The sequence below is a fragment of the Ahaetulla prasina genome, chromosome 3 (genome assembly GCF_028640845.1).
Source record: "Ahaetulla prasina isolate Xishuangbanna chromosome 3, ASM2864084v1, whole genome shotgun sequence".
Taxonomy (NCBI): Eukaryota; Metazoa; Chordata; class Lepidosauria; order Squamata; family Colubridae; genus Ahaetulla; species Ahaetulla prasina.
Window position 1 is genome coordinate 182,222,882 of NC_080541.1, and position 24,887 is coordinate 182,247,768.

At 41.0% G+C, this 24,887-nt stretch overlaps 1 protein-coding gene across 16 annotated transcripts; it reads right to left on the bottom strand.

The window, feature by feature from the left end:
* Positions 1-571: 571 nt before the first annotated feature.
* On the bottom strand, positions 572-24,885 carry NFYA (nuclear transcription factor Y subunit alpha). Of its 16 annotated transcripts, XR_009154283.1 has the most exons (11): positions 24,739-24,883; positions 22,152-22,268; positions 21,199-21,285; positions 17,705-17,851; positions 16,099-16,230; positions 15,812-15,917; positions 14,451-14,617; positions 13,307-13,480; positions 11,128-11,229; positions 10,901-10,968; positions 572-3,606 (listed from the first exon to the last, which is right to left on the bottom strand). XR_009154283.1 is itself a non-coding variant. In XM_058176066.1 (10 exons), the coding sequence occupies exons 2-10, from the start codon at positions 22,224-22,226 to the stop codon at positions 3,553-3,555; spliced, it is 1,026 nt and encodes a 341-aa protein (XP_058032049.1). In that variant the 5' UTR covers positions 22,227-22,268; positions 24,739-24,883; the 3' UTR covers positions 572-3,552. The 16 variants fall into 16 exon arrangements, 15 of the variants coding, with proteins under 15 accessions (XP_058032049.1, XP_058032048.1, XP_058032046.1 ...); XM_058176066.1 differs by lacking the exon at positions 10,901-10,968 and having other exon boundaries at positions 14,451-14,599; XM_058176065.1 differs by lacking the exon at positions 10,901-10,968 and having other exon boundaries at positions 21,202-21,282; positions 24,739-24,882.
* Between the last annotated feature and the right edge of the window lie 2 nt (positions 24,886-24,887).

Below are 24,887 nucleotides of genomic sequence, written 5' to 3' on the forward strand. Positions count from 1 at the left end.
CGGCAGAGATCCAGACAACCTGGCCAATTTGTTACTTACTATCTGATTAATTATCTAATAACTATGTACTACATTTCTGGAATACTGTACTGTAAAAAATGTCCTAATTTTCCATTTTTCTATGTTAAAAGGTTCCATAAACAAGTAAACACTCTGATGTCGTCATCTTGATTGTAATTGTGATTAAGATTAGGAAATGTCCAAAGAATAATGATCCCAGATTAATTTATGCAAATTTCCATGAATTCAATTCAAAATGGGGGGAGGGGGGATTGTAAACTATCTTTAAAGCCAAAGTAAATTGTAGTTTAAATTCCAGTATAAGAAAGTTTATGGAACAAAAGATTGAATCAGCAGAGTTCTAGTAAAATGCAAGACAGTTCTTTAATCAAGTAAGAAGACTATAACTACTGGATACTTAATGTAATTATGCAGTGAAAATGCATAGCTTTTATAAACTGCTGCTGAGAAAATGTTTCTACAACTTCAAACTTTTAAACGATATTTCTAGCTGTTCAGAACTGCTGAATACCCTATAATTCCAGATAAAATGTGAATGCAATGAACAACATATTTTATAAACATTTTATTGGTTTAATAGTGTACACAGTACTTACAGTTGTATCTATTAAAGACAAAATACACTTCAAAATGCAGAATAAAAAATTATAAACTTTTGAACTATATACAAACTTTGCATTACAATTTCACAAATATCAATGCCCCAGCTCCATTCATAACCCAAAAGAAAAGAAAAATAAAAAATATTTTTACATGCAAAATTTTGGAAAAAGCATCACTTGGGGATTACCTATTCCCTCCCTAAGTATTAAACCACTTTATATAGGCTCAACATTCCAGTGCTTTCTAATTCAAAAGAACAATGCACACCTTCCTTAAACCCAACATCTTTACATTACATCTTTATCCTTAAGTCTATTTCCAATTAAGCATGTCATGTTCTCTCTTTTCATTTCTAATTAAGAGTTTGCATTTGGTATTACTTTACTTTTAATTTTTGCTTAAGAACAAAACATTTTGCATCATATTGTAGTTTGAGATTCCCAAGATTAAAAAATAGTTTGAAATATATTTGTCTTACACACATGAAATCTAAGCCATTGGAATAATAGATTCTATCAGGTAATTTACACCATTACAGAAAAAAACTAACTATAAAAATTTTCTAGACTAAAATTAAATAGGTTTCTGCTTCATCTACATACAGAAATCACAAAGACCATTTTTATTTCTATTTTTAATAAATGTAAAGATTGCAATGGCTAGATAATTTTAAGTTGCAAATGTATTGTTACGTTTTAAATATACATTAGAATTAGGAGAACCTTGATTCTCTTAATATCCCAATATGCAGTATTAAAATGACATCTGAAAAGAGGAATTTATGGGAAGAAAAATCCCTAACCCAAACAATACAGTATCTTCCCCTCATTCAGCATTATTTCAAAATGCATCAGTGCTTTTAATATTTACAATAACCTCCCAAACCTGATGTTCTATAGATATTTTGGGATCAATCCCAAGAATTCCCAGAAAGCATAGCCTTTGGGAATTGTCAATGGGAATTATAGGAGCGATGGACCTAAACACATCTGGAAGATAAAAGATGTAGGAAGGCCAATATACAACAATAGTAGAAACGAAAATCCATTCCCCACCCACAAAGCATTCATTGTTCCTTCACTAATACCATCACTTAAATACCAATCAGATATTTGTTATTTAAAACAGTGAAGAGAAATGCTACATGCTGAAGCAGCCGGCTGAGAAACAAGACAATAATCAAATGCTCAGTATACTGAAAATATAAAGATCAGAAAGACTGAAGAAACACATTTATAAATACACAAGCTATAATACAGACTTAAACAGGACTTTACAGATACCAAATGAAAGAAATCCATTTGCTGCCAAGAGTTTAAGTTAGAGCACTGAACTGCATGTGACCAGCAACCCCTTAAAATTCAGTCCACACCCAACTTCAAGTTGAAATTTGTCAAAACTAATTCCAAAGGTTTACCAGCCTGTTAAATATCATTGTTATTTTTAATAACAATAATTTGCATTTACACACACTCTTCATCCCTTTTGAACTTGCTTCTATTTCAAGTAAAAAAGGAATTTTGTGAAGGCAGACTTTTCCAAGCTACAACAAAATTTAAGTGAGGACCAATGTTTACTTTTTCCAGTAAAGAACCACTTCTTCCAAAATCACAAGACCCCCTTTAAAAATGTATTGGTCAATTACCAGACCACTTTTTGTACGTAGCACTTGTGTGTCAAGCCCACTGCTGTTTTTCATAACAGACCAACTCCAGTATTCCTCCATTCTCAGATTTGCTGAGCAACTGAAGGGCTGAAAAGCAGACCTCTCGACGTTTACCAGAATTAAGTAATGGAAGATATACAAATGAAACAAAGCGGTATGTGCAGGAAGGAATGTCAGATTTGATGTCAAAATCTGAATGATCAAGTGAGATTGCAAAAAAACATCATGGTTTTGCAGTTTTGTGTAAGAATAAAACATAAAACTTGGTCATTCAGGACCAAAGGGAAGAAAAAGCTCTTCACAAGAGGAAATAATAGATTTTGAAGTTAGATTTATAAAGTACATTATATGTAAAATTTGAAAGGAGAGTTTATATTTTCATATCCAAAGCAGTCTGAATTTTGACAGGATATATAGAATTTTGATTTGGTTACATGAATGATACAGTCCTTACATACTGTCTGATGTTCACAGTTCAGTATTGCATCTTATCCTTTGATCACAGAAAATCAATGGGTCCAGGCAAAGGATTAGTTTACATAACTGGAGACATTCACAACCTGCATGGCCAGGTTCTAGGGGAACAAGTTAATGAACTTAACTGTCAAAACCACAATTCTGCTACAAAACACTTTACTAGCCATAAAATCAGATACCCCTCCCTCAATGCCCATTCCCTGAGATGAGATTAATTTTGTCCCAGATAGATATATGATGGACAGTATTTCAAGGACAACTTTTGGCATCTTGTCAAGATTTTATGAGAGATTATGCTTCAACAATAGAAAGTTATGCTGCTAGAAAGTAGTAACAATCCTAATAAAAAGCGGCATCTGTGAGACTAAAAAAATCACACTGAGAAAACAAAACATGTCAGCTCTGGCTGTTTCCAACATTAGTATTTCTATGTGGTTCAAACCCCATAGTTTTCAAACGGTATAGCTGTCCTATAACAAGTCAGTTATTGCTATTGCTATCAAGATGGGCCATTGTCCTGCCAAGAATGTTAAAGGTCTCTTGAGCCAGATTTTCAATCCTTGGTCTGAGAAGGGTGAATGGACACTCCATTAGTACCTCAGCTGATTGAATCCACTGCATTTAAAAGCTAAAACAAATGACTCACTGCGAGTGTATTATTTGTTCTGATAAAGAACAAGGTTGTAGCAAATTTTCCCCTTCGGAAGTTGATTTGATAGAAAGGAGAAGGAACAATTGCAGAGACACAAGATGTTTGTCCAGATGTTTTGTTATTTAGTTGGTTGTTAGGATACTCTAATCATCTGTGTCATAGCTTCTTCACTTGCCTGGCCAGAATCCTGTATATATATATAAAAAGGTTTTGTAATCTCTATTATCTATTTCATAGTATCAAAACATAAACACATGCTATTTAAAGGTAGACATTATGCTACTATAGTACAAATCAGAAATGACAGAAACTTGCTTCAAAGAGACTATTTGGAGAAGGATTTATTATACAGTTTCTACTTGGAATGTGGTACTCATATAATAAGCTAGACATTAGCTTATTATACTGATATTATATACCGTATTTTTAAGAGTATAAGACGCACTTTCCCCCTCCCCCAAAAGTGGGTGAAAATGTCTGTGCGTCTTATACAGCAAATATTGCAGCAGGGGAGGGAGTTGGTGTGGCGCCAATCAGCTGTTCTAGGTGGTAGGGACTGCTGCCGCCGCAGCCTATCACCACTGCCTGTTTGCAGCGATTGGTGGCAAACGGGCTGTGGCAACGGCGAATGGGCAGCAAAGGCCCATATTTTTTTTCTTGTTTTCCTCCTCTAAAGCTAATGTGTGTCTGGAGCGTCTTATAATCTGAAAAATATGGTATTTCAACATCTACCAAAGTAGGATACAGTATTGTATGTTTAAGGGATGGCCGAATGTAGGCAGCATCTGTCTTCAACTCCTCGGATAGATTCTGCTCCCCTTAGATTTTCCCTCAGTGTACTATGATGTTTACATAAACAATATTATATACAGAGGTGACACTATGCTGCAATACATTTGTTTAGTCAGCTGCCATATCTACAGCCTTGTCATTCTAATTAAGTATTGTAGAATGGCAGGCTTGTACTTTAGATTCCTGCACACAAGGCAGATATAGCCTTCTGCGCATGTCCAAGATGGCGCCGCCCTGCTGATCGGGGGCGCGGCGACGGGCCTTTCCGGGCTCTTTTTGGGTCTGGGGGGGGCCTTGATACCATCGTAGGCCCCCCCGCCCTGATGGAGGAAGATCCAGCCACCTGTAAATAGGGTGGCTGGGCGCTGTGCGTCTCCGCGGGGCGTTGGGAGAAGCCCCGGAGTCACGGCGGAGATACGGAGGTAATCCTGGCGGCCTAGCGGCCTGCCGAGCCGCCGCCAGCCTTTTTCGGCGGTTTGGCGGCGGCGGCGGGGGGTAGGGGGGCGTTGGCAGCGCCCCCTGGACCCCTGCCTGGAAGACTTGGCCAGTGGAAGTTGGGTTTGGAGTTTTGGGCGTCTCCGGTGGCGATGGGAGGAGCCCCGGAGGGGCTGCGCCCCAATGAAGATCTGGAGGGCCGCCTGGGCTCCATCGGCCTCTTTGAATCCTGCGGTGGCGAGGGCGGCGGCCTGGCCCTTCCCTCTCCGTCGGGCGTTGGTACCGGTGAGCCCTGGGTCTGCTGGCGGCTTTGGCGACGGGTGTCCCCCTCTCATCTGGGGGAGCTCCATTGGCCTGCTCACGGTGGCGATGGGGGCGTTTCCGGTGGCGATGGGAGGAGCCCGGAGGCTGCGCCCCAATGAAGATCTGGAGGGCCGCCCGGGCTCCATCGGCCTCCTTGAATCCTGCGGTGGCGAGGGCGGCGGCCTGGCCCTTCCCTCTCCGTCGGGCGTTGGTACCGGTGAGCCCTGGGTCTGCTGGCGGATTTGGCGACGGGTGTCCCCCTCTCATCTGGGGGAGCTCCATTGGCCTGCTCACGGTGGCGATGGGGGCGTTTCCGGTGGCGATGGCCTGGCGGAGGCGGTGGGCGGCGGCGGCCTGCCCCGGTGCCTTGAAGTGGCGGATGGCCCGATAGGCCCAGGGTGGCTGTGACCTTGCCCTAGTGGCGCGGATATGTGGCAGCGCCGGAGGAAGGCCCGCGGGTCCAGCGGACACCCCTCCACTATTTACCATCTTTATAACATCCCTACCATCGTTCCTCTCCCCTTCTTCCTTAGCCCACCCCAGGTCGTTTGTATGGGGTGGTGAACTGACTGAGTCAGCGGTTTTGTCATCTACCGCACATGGATTATCTCGAACTATTTCCCATCAGGACAGACTGGTCATGGTCATTTTATCATCTGTTATGACTTTTGCTGCCAACTTGACCAGCCCAGGATGGGCCTTGCCCGGACCGTCTCAGTGATGCGAACATTTACCGCGGCTGACCTTCTTGCCCTGCGAGATGCCCCTCTCTCGCGGGTTTGGCCCTCCAGATTATCGAGGGCCCACCTTGAGGACGGGCTTTGGAGTCCCGAGAGGTGGCATGCGAAAAATAGGAGGCTTAGGGGTTTTTTAATTGGCTGTTTTAATAGATTTTTTAAGGGGAATTTTAAAGGGGATTTTAAGGGGAGGAAACCGACGGGCTTGGGTTGGGGGTGGGAGGAAGGGTGGGTGTCGGGGTAACCCGTCGGGGAGTCCAGTTCCTGCACATGCTCGTGGCGGGGTTGGTGGGTCCGAGGTCATGGGGAGTCGGTGTTCCATTGGTCGAGGGTGGTGCTATTTCCACGGTAAGGGGGAGGGGCAGATATGGCGGAAGTGGGGGCTCATATCGTGTTAGGGGGGTGCGCGCTCGATGCCTACAGGCGATCGCGCCCCCCGAGCCCTCAAACTTCTCCCGTTCCCCGGATGGTCAGGATCCTCAGGGCCCTGGCCTTCGGCTGATGCTATGCAATGCACGGTCCGTGGCCAATAAGGCCCCCCTAATTCACGATCTTATTCAGGGGTGCGCGGACCTTATGGGCGCATGGAGACCTGGTTGGGCCCAGAAGGGGCGTGCCCTTGTTCAGATGTGCCCACCGGGTTTCCGAGCATTTCATCAGCCGAGGGCCAGGGTAGGGGTGGTGGGGTGGCGGTTGTGATTAGAGAGAGTCTAGAGCCGAGGGAGACCACTGTACCTCAGATTGCCGGGTGCGAATCCTCTTGTGAGATGGGGTCATAGATGTCAGATGGGCTTGCTGGTCGTACCTGGCTCCTTGCTACGTGACAGCTGCCCTGCCCGAGCTCCTGGAGGTGCTTGCTGGGGTGGCAGTTGAGACCCCAGACTTTTAGTCGTGGGGACTTTAACTTGCCATCGTCCGCTCGCCATCGACGGTAGCTCGGGAGTTCATGGCTTCCATGACGGCCTTGGACCTGACCCAAGTAGTTGATGGCCCTACTCACGTTGGGGGTGGCACTCTGGACCTGATTTTTGTCTCTGGTCAGTGGTTGAGAGATCTGGACTTAAAGGAAATAGTCATTGAACCTTTGTCATGGTCAGATCACTCTCTTCTTCGTCTGGACTTTCTGACCGCCATTCACCACCGCAGGGAGACGGAGCCGACACGTTGGTTCCGTCCCAGGCGCCTGATGGACCCGGAGGGGTTCCGGACGGAGCTTGGGCCATTTCCTGAGGGTCTGGCACACGGCTCGGCTGAGGAACTTGTTGCGGCCTGGGAACGGGCCGCGGCGGGGGCCTTAGACCGGGTCGTGCCTTTGCGGCCTCTGACCCGGCGCAGGTCCAAACCAGCTCCTTGGTTCTCCGAGGAGCTGAGGGGGATGAAGCGCCGGAGAAGACGCCTAGAGAGTTCCTGGAGGTCTAGCCGTTCAGAAGCTGATCGGACACTAGTGAAGTCCTATACTAGGGCTTACCTAGTGGCAATGAGGGAAGCGAGGCGATCACGCCTCCTCCCTCATTGCATCGGCAGATAACCGCCCAGCCGCCCTGTTTGGGTGACCCGCTCCTCCTACACCAGGGGAGCGGATGACCCGCTGCAGGGACGTGCTGAGGAGTTTAACGGTTATCTATACGATAAAATCGTTCAGCTCGGGATGGTTTGGACCAAGATTGCGTGATACGGGTGAGACGCCTGAGGTGGTCTTGGTGACATTGTATGGGATGAGTTTGACCCTGTCGCTCCCGAGGACATGGACAGGTTGTTGGGGAGGCTGAATGCCACCACATGTTTACTGGACCCGTGCCCCTCCTGGTTGGTGCTGGCCACGCAGGAGGTGACACGAGGCTGGCTCCAGGCGATTACGAGCGCTTCTTTGGTGGAGGGTGTCTTTCCGGCCGCCTTGAAAGAGGCGGTGGTGAGGCCCCTCCTCAAGAAGCCATCCTGGACCCGCTGTTTTAGGTAATTATCGTCCGGTCTCCAACCCGCCGCGGCGAAGGTTGTAGAGAGTATGGTGGCATATCAGTTTCCTTGCACCTGGATGAAACTGTCTATCTAGACCCGTTCAGTCGGGTTTCGGACCCGGTTACAGCACGGAGACGGCTTTGGTCGCGTTGGTGGATGATCTCTGGAGGGCCAGGGATAGGGGTTGTTCCTCTGCCCTGGTCCTATTAGACCTCTCAGCGGCTTTCGATACCATCGACCATGGTATCCTGCTGCGCCGGTTGGGGGGTTTGGGAGTGGGAGGCACCGTTTATCGGTGGTTCTCCTCCTATCTCTCCGACCGTCGCAGTCGGTGTTGACAGGGGGCAGAGGTCGGCCCCGAGGCGCCTCACTTGTGGGGTGCCGCGGGGTCGATTCTCTCGCCTTCTGTTTAACATCTACATGAAGCCGCTGGGTGAGATCATCAGTGGTTTCGTGTGAAGTACCAGCTGTATGCGGATGACACCCAGCTGTACTTTTCACACCGGACCACCCCAACGGCTTATCAAGTGCTGTCCCGGTGTCTGGAGGCTGTACGGGTCTGGATGGGGAGAAACAGGCTCAAGCTCAATCCTCCAAGACAGAGTGGCTGTGGATGCCGGCATCCCGGTACAGTCAGCTAAATCCGGCTGACCATCGGTGGCGAGTCACTGGCCCCGATGGAGAGGGTGCGCAACTTAGCGTCCTCCTGGATGAGCGGCTGTCTCTAGAAGATCATTTGACGGCCGTCTCCAGGAGAGCGTTCTACCAGGTTCGCCTGGTGCGCCAGTTGCGCCTTTCTGGACCGGGAGGCCCTATGCACGGTCACTCACGCCTCGTGACGTCTCGCCTGGATTACTGCAACGCCTCTACATGGGGCTCCCTTGAAGGGCATCCGGAGGCTACAGTTAGTCCAGAATGCGGCTGCGGGTGATAGATGGAGCCCTCGTGGCTCCCGTGATAACACCTATCCTGCGCAGGCTGCACTGGCTACCTGTGGCCTTCCGGTGCACTTCAAGGTTTTGGTGACCACCTTTAAAGCGCCCATGGCATAGGGCCGGGTTATCTACGGGACCGCCTACTGCGACCAGATACCTCTCACCGACCGTGCGCTCTCACAGGAGGGACTCCTCAGGGTGCCGTCAGCTAGGCAGTGTCGTCTGGCGACGCCCAGGAAGGGCCTTCTCTGTGGGGCTCCGCCCTCTGGAACGAGCTCCCCAGGACTCCGCCAACTTCCGGACCTTGAACCTTCCGTCGCGAGCTCAAGACACATTTATTCATCTGTGCAGGACTGGCTTAGATTTTAAATTTTATAGGGGTTTTAAATTGATTTTAATATTTATATTTCTATTTTTAATTATAGGGCACTGGAATAAGTTTTTTAAAGATTATTTTAATTTTGTACACTGATGTTTTATATGCCTGTGAACCGCCCTGAGTCCTTTGGGAGATAGGGCGGTATATAAATTTAAATAATAAATAAATAAAAATAAATAAATCCTTCAGTGGATAATTCTAATTTGCTTCTGAATTATGAAATGTGGAAAAGAAGGCAATATCAGTGTTTTTCAGAAAACTCGCTAAGGAAGCTATGGTATCAGACTGAAGAATGGCTTATTATGATGGTACATGTTTAAAGGTTTTAATTCTCAAAAAAGAAAGCATTATACTTGTTTGCTATTCTGAAAACATCATAAAAAACATGTTGTTTTCAAGCAAAATAGGAAATGCAATATTTAATTTGCTTCAGTATGAAATGAAAAGTAACTAGAGTTGGATCTTCTGTACCTACCTACAATCTCTCTTATGAATGAGTATGAACAGAAGTACCATAATCTTTCTAGTTCATAAGATATACCATATTTTTCTGTGTATAAGACGCACTTTTCTCCCCCTAAAAGATGGGTGGAAGTATCTGTGTGACTTATACAGCAAATGTTGCCAAAGCCCTGCCCACCCACCAGCCCCCACCCTTCAGCCTCTGCCTCCCAGCAATTTACCTCCTTGCAGCAAACAGCCTGGTCAGCTTCAGCACAGCCTGATTTAGCACAAGCAACTGATTGGCGGTTTGATTGGCCTCCCAAAATACTGCCTATCAGCTGTTCCAGGCTGCAGGGATCGTCACTGCCCGTTGCAGCCTTCGCCTATCGCCGCCTCTGCACGCCCCACTTTTGGCCTTTGCACACACCATTTTTTGGCCCGTTCCAGGCGGTGGGGATAGGCTGCCTGAAATGGGCCAAAACCAGGACGCACGGAATCCGAAAACAGGGCGTGTGGAAGCAGTGATAGGCAGCAGAGGCAATGAGGGTGGTGATGAGCAGTGGCAATCCCTGCAGCCTGGAACAGCTAATAGGTGGTATTCTGGGAAGCTGATCCAATCGCCAATCAGCTGCTTGTGCTAAATCAGGCTGTGCTAAAGCTGACCAGGCTGTTTGCTGCAAAGGAGGTAAATTGCTGGGAGGCAGAGGCGGATTTCCCCCCCCCCTTGTTTTCCTCCCCCAAAGCTAGGTGCATCTTATACTTCAGAGTGTCTTAATAGTCTGAAAAATATGGTAATTTGAACAGTTATTTCAGCGAGTGAGACTGCTGACATCTTCCAACACTCCTAAGTCTACTTAACACAATTAAACCCAATGAGCAGAAGGCAAAATGTCCTGTGGATGGAATAGTCACTTTCGAATTTGCCATTCTTGAAGTTGAGGGCTAAGGAGATGGGAGGAACTGAAGGCCCTGAACAGATCAATAGGAGAACAGGCTGGCATGTAAGCCATACAAAGGAGGAGAGACGGGGTGAGATGCACTTCCCAACTCCCCTTTTTAAGATATCTCTAGATTTATTATGGGATTGCCCAAACTGTAACCTACCAAAAATAGTTCAGCAAAACTCATAAAACCATAAAGAACTGGTTTCAGATGTGAAAAAACCCTATTTGTTTATGCCTGTCTCTTATGTTTTAAGATCATCCAACCTCTCAAAAGTTCAGAAACAAATAGTGTTTATGATTTCTAATGTAAATTTTAAAATATGTAAATAAAAATAAATAAATAAGCAGAATTACTCTGTGAATATCATAATTTATAAGCTGTTCTATAAAGGAAAAGAAAGCAGATCATCCCCACAATTAAGTAAGATTTCTGTCAAAACCAGTTGCTAAATAAATACCAGTGGTACTGTTTTTGAAACTACCTATACTATAATGTACTAACAATATAAACTTTATTTTTATATAACAATTTCAACATATATAAGAAAACACTCACCCTCACCTGGAGATGACTATTTTCTGAGATGTATTACTTAAGTGTTCCATAGTTTTTTAGTAACTAAGCTAGATGAAAATATCAAAGTGAACTAAGTTTGCATGCTTTGTAAAGTGAGAAAATTTACAACAAGAATTCAGAATTTATTTCTGGTTAATGCTAAACTTGTAAATTGGAAGCACCTACCCATGAAGATCAATTTAAGTAAGTAAATAAATTTCATTTACCTGCATATGGGGACTATCTTTTTCTTTTGGAGAAAAGAAACGTCCTCCTTCTCCTCGTTTCCTTGCCATCGCATGCCGATGTCGGGATTCATGGAGATATTTCTGTATATACAATTACAAAATTGTAGAGATGAAAGTACACCTTATGTAATACTAGAACACATATATATCCATCCATCTTAACTAAAGACCAGGTACCAAAAAGGCTGAAATAATATTAAGGCTAAAAAGGAAGAGAAAAACCCTCAGTATCAGGGGTCACCAACCTTTCAGACCTCAGGGAATTCATAATTTTCAAAAATTCGTAATTTTAAATCCCATGGACCACTAATATGATTTTTTTCAAAAAAGATAAATAGTATTTAGTGCAATATAAAAAAGGCAAATAATTTTTCTGCAGACCACTAAAATTTTCTTGCAGACCAACAGTGGTCCGTGGACCTCTGGTTGGTGACCACTGCTCAGTATCATCTAGTCTGAAAGAAGAAATTTTCCCAAAATCTAATGTTGAGGCCTCACAGACCTAAAGAACATCAATTGTAAATAATTTATTCCAGTAATTTTAACTAGCATTTTTACAACTAGGCTGGATTGATGTCAAGAGGTAAAAACAAAAGCCCATTTGGTCTTCGCATCTACTGCCCAACATTGCCTTTTCAGTAAGGGAAACCTCAGATGCTTCATAAAGGAAAACATTATGTTTAGGGATCAAATGTATGTTTGATCAAATGATCAAATGTAGAACTATCAAAATAGATCAACATTTATATTTTTTGATCAAACAACTTCTGCTTTAAAATAAAGGTGACTTGTTACAGATTTCTTATGGCTACTGCTTTTTTCCTCCCAGCTCTCATGATGATATAAGAAGGAATATCTGGGAAGTGCCATCTTTCTAACAAATGTGCACTAATTCCCCACACAAATCATCAAACAGAAAAGTTGGGACCTGAAGACTTATATAGACTGCCTGTATAAGTAGATACTCAGATCTCTTGGGCCTGGAATCTAACTGGAGTAACTGCTAAATATTACTTCAACTAAGAATAAGACAGCATTTGGAGTGACCTGTAAGTTAACATGGAATGCATAAAAGTGAAAAAGGAAATGTGGCATGTCTGTAGAGCTTCTTCTCTTCTTTCAGTACAGGTATTTGACTACTGAGGCATTTTATCTAATTCTAATTCCTGTGCATTCCTTGGAGAAAGAATAAAGAAGAGGACTGCTCAAAGATCTGAGAAAAAGAATGAACGATGATCTTTTGGGGGGTAAATTATTTGTTTGGCTAGAAAGATTAGAGGAGAAACAAAAAAGAATGAAAGGAATACAAAACATATGGAAACTGTTATATGGCTAATAATTTTGAGCTTTATTCGTTTAATGTTCAGAACCCATCTCTTTGTTCATGAGTCACTTTGTATTATGTAACTACCCCCTGTATAATAACCGTCTCCATATTACCTAATATAATTAAAGTTGCAAAGATTGCTTATTTCTTTCTTTAGAATAACTGATTCATTTCTACATCTTGCTCATTTATTGCACTGTCAAGTCTGTATTTCTTAATACAAAATTATAAGTTAACATGGAATGCATAAAGTTAACAAGGAATGCACAGGAATTAGAATTAGATAAAATGCCTCAGTAGTCAAATACCAGTACTGAAAGAAGAGAAGAAGCTCTACAGACATGCCACATTTCCTTTTTCACTTTTATGCATTCCATGTTATTACCACTGTCCTAAGTTGTATCACTGTCTAAACAAGGCATTAGTATTAATGTGTTGAATGTGTTAAACTCCTGGTGAAAATACATTATATTCCATATGTATATCTTCTCTCATCCTTCTATGATCGGCTAAGAACTTTTTCTGTAATTTTCAACTAAACTTTATTTTAACTCATTAAAGTGTATGCAATTTCTACGACTAAAAAAACACAGGCAATCTACTTCTAGTGACTTGCCAAAAAAGATTTTGAAAACCAATAATCTATTTCTATTCATTAAACAAAAAGGCAACAGTTTATACTGTAAATATGGTATCTTTTTGAGTCCAATATGGTTCATTATAATGATTGGGAAAAGACTTCTACAGATTGATGTTACTGAGCAATCGTAATGATATATAGCTATTTATCTTCTGCGTCTCATGAATTCTAATAGCAACTGATAATCTTACCCTCCTCTCTTTAGGTATTTTTCCTTCAGCTTCTAACTTGGCTCTTGCTTGCCTTCTCTTCAAAATCCGGTGATACTGTTTTGCATTTACATACAGAGGCTCTTCCTCCAACATCTCAGCCCCAGGCAAAGGTATTCTTTGGATAGCTGGCACTGAGCCAGCACCTGGCACCATCTACATCAAAGCAGGGAAATGCACTGATTAAACTGTTTCTCACCAAGAGGCACAGAAAGATAAAGTAGGAGTGGGAAATGAACACAATCAACTCCTAGAATTCAACTCACTTCCTAAAAAAAAATCTCAAAATTCTGCAGCAAATTTCATAGAAATTAACATAAAAATGTCTGTAGTTTGAATATTTCTACTACATTAACTATATTCCAAATATGCAAAATCAAAGCAAATTTCTTTAAAAATAAAAAAGTGAATGGATATGAAGTTAAAAAGAAATCTAGTTTATAAATCAAGCTGGCAACCTTTTTGGTGCTGTGGCTCATGAATGTTTTTGAGAAGGGGCTTTGCAATCATTCAAAAGTACTCATTCACATATATCACACATACTAATAAAACCTCCCATCATTGGGGTGGAGGGAAATTTCATTATTCTATATACTCATGGATAATTTTGAAACCTAAAATTCTCAAATTTAATTAATAAATAAAATTTGAGAATTTTAGGTTCCAAAATAGACCTAAAATTGACTTTGGCTTATCCATGGATGGATTTAGCCCCAAATACATAGCATGCTACTTTTCTAAAGTACTACATTTCTCATATATACTCACAGTTACGTTCATCCACCGATAAGCCAAGCTTCAAATTTCTAAGCAAAATACAATGAAAAATGTAGATAGGTGATATCTGTGGATTGCACATTTTTTGTGATATTTTGGTTAAAAATTGAAGTTCAGCTTATCAGTGGATGAGCTAATATAGTATTTTCCTGTCCAATGATGCTACTGTACATTTTGTTTGTTTCTCCTGCTGGCAAGGTTCAGGAAAATTAGTAATTGTAAGAAACTTTGCTGGGACAAAAGCCATGAGAAAAAAATAGGCAATGTTTCTGAAGGCCACAAATTTGCCCATTTGTGGTATACAATAATACACAATAATAGAAGGGGGAGTATAGAATGCAATACACACCATGACCATTCCACCAGAGTTAACCACATTTCCAGCAACAGGCAGAGTCACTGTTACTGTCCCTTGTCCACTGCTAGTTGTATTGGTGTTGGCTCCAGTCTGAACAATCTGTGCTCCAGCCAAACTGGCTGCTGGGATGGTGATCATGCCTGTAACAGGGACTGTAACTTTAAACAGAACAGAACGCATAAAAAATAAGGAACAAATTTAATCCCATTTCAAATGTTATTCCCTCATTCTGAGCCATGGTTATGGATGTTGTGGATATGATTTTTTTAAACTGAGATCTAAAATGACCTATCCACATGTGAGTTAAGAATGTATTTCTAAACAAAGCTAAACCAGCATGTAATTCAAGATTTCTGCTAAATACCTTATTGTTAAGGCAATAAATGTTAAAATATATGAGAGAACTTACTTTTCACTTGTTGCTAATTGAACTTTATTGTTTCCACAAAGGTATAATAATGTCCACTAAGCTTTATATAGGCTTAAATAAACTCATGGAACAGAAAGCTACAGACAGGAATTGCTAAAGAGCTTTCCAGTTCTATGGGAATGCATTTCTGAATATTAGCTATTGGGAACAGGATGTCTGTTATCTTACGCATAAGTTAGCAGAAAATTCATACATGTTAGCTTCTAGTAGAATCAAGACCGCATAGTATTTTAGATTAGGCTCTTTGAGGTAAAATGGAAATGCAGCATCTGTTGACGTCTGTTAAAACAGAAACATCTTTATCTTGTATAGATGCTACTGACAAATGCATATATAAAGGTAAAGGTTCTCCTTACACATATGTGCTAGTTGTTTCCGACTCTAGGGGGCGGGGCTCATCTCTGTTTCAAAGCCAAAGAGCCAGTGCTGTCCGAAGACGTCTCCGTGCTCATGTGGCCGGCATGACTAAACGCCAAAGGCACATAGAATGCTGATACCTTCCTACCAAAGGTGGTCCCTATTTTTCTACCTGCATTTTTACGTGCTTTCGAACTGCTAGCTTGGCAGAAGCTGGGACAGGTAACGGGAGCTCACTCCATTACGCGGCACTAGGGATTCGAACTGCTGAACTGCCGACCTTTTGATTGACAAGTCTCAGCGTCTTAGCCTCTGAGACACCGCGTCCCTAAATGCATATATACATACCTCTAAAAAAGTATGTCTGGTAAAACATGGAACTGAAGAAAGAGAACAGTATGAAAACACTGGTTTTCTTGTTAAAGAGCACACTGTAGAGAGGCTGACAAGGACTGTATACAACTCGTTAGCTACCCACTCATGTTCCAGAAATTTAAAAAAATGCACGTAATTCTGAAACAGCTAATATTTCTTAGTAAATGGTTGTAGCACATAGAAGTCCTACCTTGTTGAAGAATTGTTCCATCAGCATTAACTGGTTGATAGACAATTGTCTGACCTTCTGCTGTCTGCGCTACCTGTTGTCCTTGGACTGCAATCTGTGGCTGCGTCTGCAGAAACAAGCATCACACAAAATTAAAAAAGTGAGTAATATAAAACTATTATACCTTGGAATTTCCCATGGTTTCACATAAAACACTATGCCAAAAATTAATTTTCCTGCATGTTCCATTGACCTTCCTCCCTTTAGTTAAACCCCTCTCCAACTTCTTCCCCCTTTTAATATGCTACCTGTGTTTGGCCAGCTGTTACTGCTGTCTGTGGCTGCTGGATGATGATTTGCTGTGTCTGGCCCTGCTGGCCCTGAACTTGTACCGCTTGTCCACCTTGAATCTGAATCTGACTAGGCTGGACCAACTGAATCTGTGGACATATAAAATAGAGTAAGATGCTGTTAACTACTATTCCTAATCATGGCTTTAATTGATTATTCTGAGGTGATTTGTTAATGAAACAAAAGCTAGGGGGAAATTATGCACATTAAATAAAAAAAGCAGGAATAAAACAATGCTGAAGGGTGAGTTTGCTGCACCACTATACATATTTTCTACAGCAAGATTATTAAAAAATAAGAATAGGGGAAAAATCCTTTGCAACTCCTAGGAAACATTCTTCACAATTCAAAAGAATATGAAGTCTTAAGCAAGAAGTGTTTAAACATATAGTATTAGCTCTTCTTCATTGAGCAGGGGAGTATTCTTGCACAATGTTCAATATGACCCCAATTAATAACATTACACTGATTTTGTAACGAGGATTAAAAAATGAGGTTGGAATTTCATCATTCTGAAGCAGTGCATTATATTTATTTTTATAAGGCTTTTCCTTTAAAGAGGAAGGGTAGGCAACTAACACAAGTGATACAACCATGTATTCCAGCAGCACCTGGAGAATCACAGATCCACCATCAATACTAATTATTTTGGGAAGCACCAATTGGATTAAATTGAGAGGCCCAATAGGTAGTCCTTTACTTACAACTATAATGGAGACTGTAACGTCCATCATAAGTCATTACAGTCATAAGTTGAAGCACCCACGTGACCAACCAAATTTTATGGCCTTTTTTGTGGTGGTCGTTAAGCAAATATGGCAGTTGTAGGCATGACCAAGGAACATGCAACTGGCTGTAAAAATGTGCTGGGTTCCCAAGAGCCTGAAATACAATCATGATTATGCTGTCATCAGAACTCTGGAACTGGGTCATCAGTACTTTTGAGGGGATTGTTAAAACTTTGAAGGATTGGTAAAAAACTGGTTGTTAAGCAAGGCTTACCTATATTACAATAAAAATGGTAAATGTGTCTTCCTCTGAAATGGATTTTTTTCTTGTTTGACACACGAACATTATTTTGTTCACAGAGTAAAAATCTAAGAAATTTCTTCACAGAAATGTAGTATTTTTTACAAAAAAAATCAAATTAATTTATTGAAATAATTTACATTTATCAGCAAAAAGAGCATAGATGATTTAAAGATATTGCATCTTTAAATTCCAGTTGATGGGGCAAGCAATATCATGGTTACTTCAGTTTGAGCTTCCTTGTGTTTTCCTAGGCAGTGGAATATTTTTTGGTATTTTCCTAGACAAAGCTGGTTTATCTAGAAATGTATGTATTCATTTGAACCCACTCAAACTAATTAATTTGATCCTTCAAATTAATTAGGGAAAATGCTAGTACAGAACCTTTTCCAAATTGCAGAATCAATCTGAAGCTAGTAATTTGATGATTTAAGTCTTTAAATTGATTTTGGAAAACCGATTCGATTGAAAACCAATTTAATAGAATCACTGCATTGCTTAACACTAACTTGTACATCATTTGGGTATGCTGACCTGCTGAAGTCCTTGTGATCCTGAAACTGGAACTTGCATAATAGTTTGACCCTGGCTTCCAGGTACAGCCTGTACCATAATTGGTTGACCAGTTGATGTGATTAGTTGGCCTCCACTCACTTGTACCATCAGTGGCTGACCCTGGACCTAAAGAATGGGAAAAGAAAAGAACACAATGAAACACAAGCTCAGATAAGCAATTAATTAGCTTCAGGCACCAACATTTTCCTATGTAGAAGTTCTGCAGAAAATCATCATTATAATAATATACCATCAAAAACATTATCTGCCTATTCCAGGTCCCTGAAAAGGCCTGAATAGGCAAATAAAAATGTCAAATTAAGTCTAAATATCTGATGACTAAGCAATTAATTAGCTTCAGGCACCAACATTTTCCTATGTAGAAGTTCTGCAGAAAATCATCATTATAATAATATACCATCAAAAACATTATCTGCCTATTCCAGGTCCCTGAAAAGGCCTGAATAGGCAAATAAAAATGTCAAATTAAGTCTAAATATCTGATGACTATGTGACCAAACATAATAATATAAAAATATGAAGAAATAATAGGCAATACAAATATATAAAAATACAAAGGAATGACATTATTAAGAAATGAAAGAACAAAATGTAAAATGTGACTGGAATGAAAGAAATTTGCATAGATTTGAGCAATTTGAAGAATTTGAGGCAAGGAAACTTGAAAAATAAGAAAATCAAAGCAAATATGTTTGTAAAGCATGATCAGGAGAACTGCAAAGGCTACAGAGCAACTGAAACAAAGAATCGTGCCACTATAGAGATCAAGTGGCATGACAATGGAATAATTCAGTTCCAACATAACTTGCAGTTTAAAGCAAATCAGCATTAATTCTAGAAAACTCTTGAAAGTAGGAAAGGACTGACCACAAATAATGAAAAGCCTGACAAAGTGACCCTAACATTTGGACAAGTTTGTGGGACAACAATAGACATCACAATAGGAATGTACATGGGCCAAGCAAGTTGACCTCCATGGATTCTGACTAAAGTCATTGACACCCTGAAAATTGCAGGGTGCAGACCCATAACCTGTTTCCCAACGACATATAGCTAGTCCTGAACATATAATAATTACGATCATTTGAAGTTACAACAGCACTGATAAAAATGATTTATGACTTATGACCATCGCAGGGTCATATGATTGCCATTTGTGATCTCCCAAGCAGGCTCCTGATAAGCAATGTCAATGGAGGAAGTCAGTTTTTTTAATGACACTGTGATTCAATTAACAACTGCAATAATTCACTTAACAACCAAGGCTAAAAAGGTCGCATATTTGAACACAACTCACTTAACAATTGTTGAGTGAGTTGTGCAGTTGTGCAACTGCAGTTGTGCACTTAACAACTGTTAAGTGAATACACAGGATGCAAACCCGTGCGCTCTCACAGAGAGGGACTCCTCAGGGTGCCATCAGCTAGGCAGTGCCGTCTGGCGACACCCAGGGGAAGGGCCTTCTCTGTGGGGGCTCCCACCCTCTGGAACGAACTCCCTCCAGGACTTCGCCAACTTCCGGACCTCCGAACCTTTCGTCGCGAGCTTAAAACACACTTATTTATCTGCGCGGGACTGGATTAGATTTTAAAGTTATGGGTTTTAAGGGGTTTTATTATTTATACTATTTTAAATTTCGGGCAATAGAATAAGTTTTTTAATTGTTTTTTAATCTGTATTTATATGTATTTTAACTGCCTGTGAACCGCCCTGAGTCCTTAGGGAGATAGGGCGGTATATAAATTTGAAAAATAAATAAAATAAATAAATAAATCAAACAGACCACCTGTTTGCAACATCTCAAAGCAGCCACTTTTTTTCTAAGACTGAATCCAAAGAACTCATACTATATCATCTCCTATTAATATGAGGCACCAAGAAGTAGCAGTATCTTTTGAAGATCGGCTGCTAAATTTAATGAAGCTCAAATATTTTTATGAACACAGGTAGTGCTTGACTTACAACCATTTGTTTAGTGACTGTTTGAAGTTACAATGGCACTGAAGACTGACTTATGATTGTTTTTCACACTTTTTCACACTTACAACCATAGCAACGTCCCCATGGTCATGTGTTCAAAGTCTGGATGCTTGGCAACTGGCATGTATTTATGACGGTTGCAGTATCCCAGGGTTCTGTGATCACCTTTTACAGACTTCTGAAAAGCAGAGTCAATGGGGAAGCCACATTCAGTTAACAACTGCAGGAAAGATTGTAAAATGGGGCAAAATTCACTTAACATCCGTCTTGCTTATTAACAGAAATTTTGGACTCAATTGTGGTCATAAGTCAAAGTCTACCTGGATGTGCACTTGTAATTAATTCAGACATATTTGGGACCTGAAATGGAAGTCCAGGAACAATACAAAATATGAATGTCTTCTGAAGGCTTTCTATGTGACTTAGGCCAGCTAAATAAAACGCTTTCAAAACACTGGATTTTAATTTTCATAATTACCAAATTATGGATTTGAAATTGAACACATACAATATGGATAATTCTAGACTGGAAAAGACTAACAGAACAAGAAATAGAAGAGCTAAAAAGGAACATTGTGTAAAATTCAGGATAAGTCAATACAATGCAAATAAACTTTATCAACTTTATTTTATTATTTCTTAGATATAATAAAATATTGAATATTTTGAAGTGCAGTTAAAACAAAAAAAAATCTAAACAAGAAAAAAGATACCTTTGATGCCATCAAAAGATGGATGTTAATGTGCTTTATAACACTAATCCTTAAAAGGGCAGAGGAAACGGAAAGTAATAGTAGTCTTGTCTTATTTAACAAATGATAAGAGTCTTCACATGACATTTATCATTTCAGAAAAACACAAATCAGGATTTGAAATCTTTCTTCTCCAGTATTTTAATATTTTAAGATAATATATATTATTGATTTTTGTCCTAAACATAATCCATTAACTAAATCTCTCAAACAAATGTTCTTTTTTTTTTTTTTTGCAAATCTCACTGGTAAAAGAGAAAACAACCCCTAAAATATATAATTTTAAGTATTTTTTATTAAAAAGACTTTTTTGAAGGGTGGCAAGCCCACAGTCCCTCCGACCCCAGCATATCATCTCTATTTTTTAAAATCTGTAATAATAGAAGTTTCAGATACTCAGTTTGAGACATGCATTTTTAACTGGATAATCCATTTTAACAGTTAATTTGACTATTATCTGCTACAGTTAGAATGAGCTATCACCCACACATATACATATTGTTCATATATTGAACTATAACTCCTTTGATTCACAGCCAGCATGAGAATTGGTTGAGAAGCTTATTCCATCTCATTTAGGAACATGAGATGTTACTTATAATTAAAACTGCCACTATTTTTCTGTTTCCATTTCAAGCCCCACTGCAAACACAGCATTGAACATGCAGTGATAGTGTGATTCATGCAATGCTCACACAAAAACAACAGATAGATCACCACTACCTGGAGGGTCTGAACTTGCTGGCCTGAGGCAGATGCCACCTGAGCCTCAGTCTGCAACTGGACAGCAGTCACACCACCCTGCTGCTGGGAACAGGAACAGGAAGAGCTTGAAACTTGGCAGGAGGAAATGCTTAAGACAAGATTAAAAAAAACTGCCAGAAGAGACAACAGGCCCTACAAGGAGGAATGAGTGAATCCATTTCTAATGTGGTAGCCTACCAATATTTAATCTGCATATTAGTCTCTGGTCAAAAAGAAGCGAAGTACACCCTTTCTCAGTGCAAAGTTTGGAAGCTCTAAATAAGGACAGAAAAGAAACAGATGGCTGACTTGTGGCTTCTGAAAGGAAGAAATCTGAACACAATGATATTGTGTTGTGGCTAAATCAGTGTAGTTGCACTGTGATCTCTCAGAAAAAAGCATTGACATTTAAGAAACATAGACAAGATAACAAAAAGAAACCCCAGTATGATAAGCATAACCTAATTTATATTAATCCAAGAGATTTCTAACCTTATACATAGTACTGTAGTTAAGTATTAAATTATCTTATGCAACCATCACCCACAAACAAATTGTTATATTAAAGTTAGACCTGGCCAAGAAATAGACATACCATTTAGTTTTCATAATTATGTTTTAATGATAGAGATTGAATGTGCCCTTGTAGGGCTATGCAAACCATATGGAAGTACAATTCATTTTGGCAGAAATTCTGGCAGAAGTAGCCTCTGTGAACATATATGGGCAAAAACACTGGGGAGGAGCATGATTGCTTTTACACTTGAATAAGTAAATGCTTCTTTTGCAGCAAAAAGGGTAACCCAATATTTGGCACAGTTCTAACAATGAATATGGAAGTACTTATTCTTCTGGTCACTTAAAACTGATGTTAAAAAGTATGTTAAGAGCCAACATATTGAAATCTGAATTACAAATAACTGTCATACCTGTTGCTGTATTTGTCCAGCCTGCACAACTATCTGTTCTGTTGAGCTACTGCTGTTTGTGGTGTACTGCTCCATAGTTTTCTATATCAATTTTTTATCCAATCTTCAATCAGAAATCTAAAAGAAAACATAGAACACGATTGTCGGGGTGTACTGAGTGCACCTGGGAACCCTAAAAAAACCAAGTGGGTCCAACTGCAACATAGTAAAATGGTAGAAACTGGGAAACAAAGAAAGGATTTTCAGGTAAAGCAGAATTTCAAAAGGAAAACTTAAAGGTGGCATTAGGGGCAGATGACTGGGTTAAAGTTCTGGGTCTCTAGAAGTTATGAGAGGAAGGATTCTCTTCTCCCACTTACCAAGCATTTTTTTACTATAGGTATTACTGCATTTATTACTCAATTTATACCTTCTTATCCTCTTGGGAATTCAAGAATGCACAGAGTTTTTATTCATTTTACTCCTATCAACAATAGGTAAGGTAATAGTCAAACTGTTCAGTGGGAAATTTGATTTACATCCTCTTGGAAAGGAATTTATAATTGTCAATAACAAACACCTGATAGTTCAATTTCTTACTTAACAGCTCTAAGTATATTGGCCTGCTTTTCCCAACCATCATAGTGAAGATATAGTGGCTATAAATTACGTGATTATCTGCAGGGAATTAGGATTGGTGAAGACTGAAGTAGTGGAAGTACCTCCAACAGATCCAAGCATGATGTAGGTTGAAACCAGCAGGAGTGGGACTACAATGGTCCACGTAAACAACATTCAAATATTCACATCATCTGATTAATTTTGCAGGGCACTGCCACTGTTAATTCAGTCAAGAAACAGGAATTGTATTTCATCAAATGTATTTGTACAAGACACAGTATTTCAGCAAATCCTACTGATAAGATGAAATCAGAATGTGTCTGATTTCCTTCTAAATTCAGTTGTAAGACCAAGGAGGAGACAAGCAAGCTATATGATTGTGAAATTTTGTATTAATGAGTGGAACAGCTTGCCTCCAGAAATTGTAGGTGCTGCAACACTGGAGGTTTTTAAGAAAATATTGGATAGCCATTTGTCTGAAATGATATAGGGCTTCTGCTTGACCACAGGGTTGGATTAGAAGAGTTCCAAGATTCCTTCCAACTGTTATTTTGTTACTACTAAATTCTACCCTTTTTGTTTTCAGCAGAAAAATGATGTACATTTGTCAAATTACAGATAGCCAATTGAAAACTATTGTACTTTAGTCTTACACTTGAAATATTACCTTCCTTTCTCTATTTTAACTACATGTTAAACCTACTTGCATATAAACAGTAATTAATTTGATTAGCTTTTTTAAAAAAAGAAGCCAATAATACAACCCATTCCCTTTCTGCAAATTCTAGAATGGGCCACAAAGCATGGCCTCTGTAAGCTTTTATGTTCAATGGTATAATATATAAACAAACACAGAACATAATGAAACCACAAAACCAAAACGATCTATTGTTTCCTAACCTTGAATTTAAGAAATCATTTACTATATACTATATAGAATCCCCTCTTTGTCATATGGAACTATGTTGAAAGCCACTAAATCATTTTGTACAGGAATTTCATAAAAAGATTTCACACAAAAAATACAATAAATCACCATAAGGTTATTCTAACATGAGAGAAGAAAACATGCCTTAACTCCACCGTTTATTGAAAGGCTCTTCTTTCGGGTTACCGGTCAGCCTATGCAATGTACACTTGTAGTAGGTACGTGAGCAATTTATAACGGGCATAAGCAGCAGTGGCTTTCATGAGGCAGATTATTTTAGTATAATTGTAACCAGTGGTGGGATTCAGCCAGTTCCAACCACTTCGGGAGAACCGGTTGTTAACTTTCTGAGCAGTTTGGTGAACTGGTTGTTGGAAGAAATCATTAAGGCAGAGAACCGGTTGTTAAATTATTTGAATCGCAACACTGATTGTAACCCGATATGTAAGAAAAACTCCTTTGTTTTGTGTCTTGGGAAAAAGGAGCTATGAAGAGGCCTTCTCGGCTACAATATCGGTCTCGACCGAAGGCGTATTTTTTGGAGGCAAAAATTTGGCAGAGCGGCTGACGAAGAAACGCAGCGCTCTCAGCCCCGCGGTGTTCGGTTACAGTCCGTGCCCTGAAAGGCGTGCGAGTGAAACTGACCTCCAGGGCCAGAGGCCGCCAAACACAGGATGGCGAACCCCTTACACAGGCCACTGAAAGCCGCCCCGTGAAGCCACCAGAGGAAACGCCCCACGGGCTTTCTCTCGGTCCCTTCCTCCGGCGAAGGCCACACAAAGGCATCTCCGAAGGTCCTCCGGCGGTCCCGCGGGGACCGGCCGAGCAAGACTGGACTAGCTAACCCTATTCGCCCCAAACAGTAACATCCCGGTTCCCACGTCAGCCACCCATCCCACTTCGATGCAGGTTCCGGGCGCCAACGGGCCACAGCCACTCGCTGCCCCAGCGCTCGCCCAGCCCTAGCCCGCGCGCGGCCTTCTGACTGGCCACTCGGCCCCGCCAATCCCGGCTCTTGGGCCGGCGCTCGGGGGCTCCATATTGGCTGCTCGAACTCACCGTGCCTTGCTCCCCCGGTTCGGGTCCCGCTCTGATTGGCTCCGCCACCGGTCCCCGAAACCCAATCAGCGCCTCCACTCAGCCGCCGCGCAAAATGGCGCCCAACCCCCGAAGCCCAACAAAGAGAAGGCGAGGGTACCCTCGCGCAG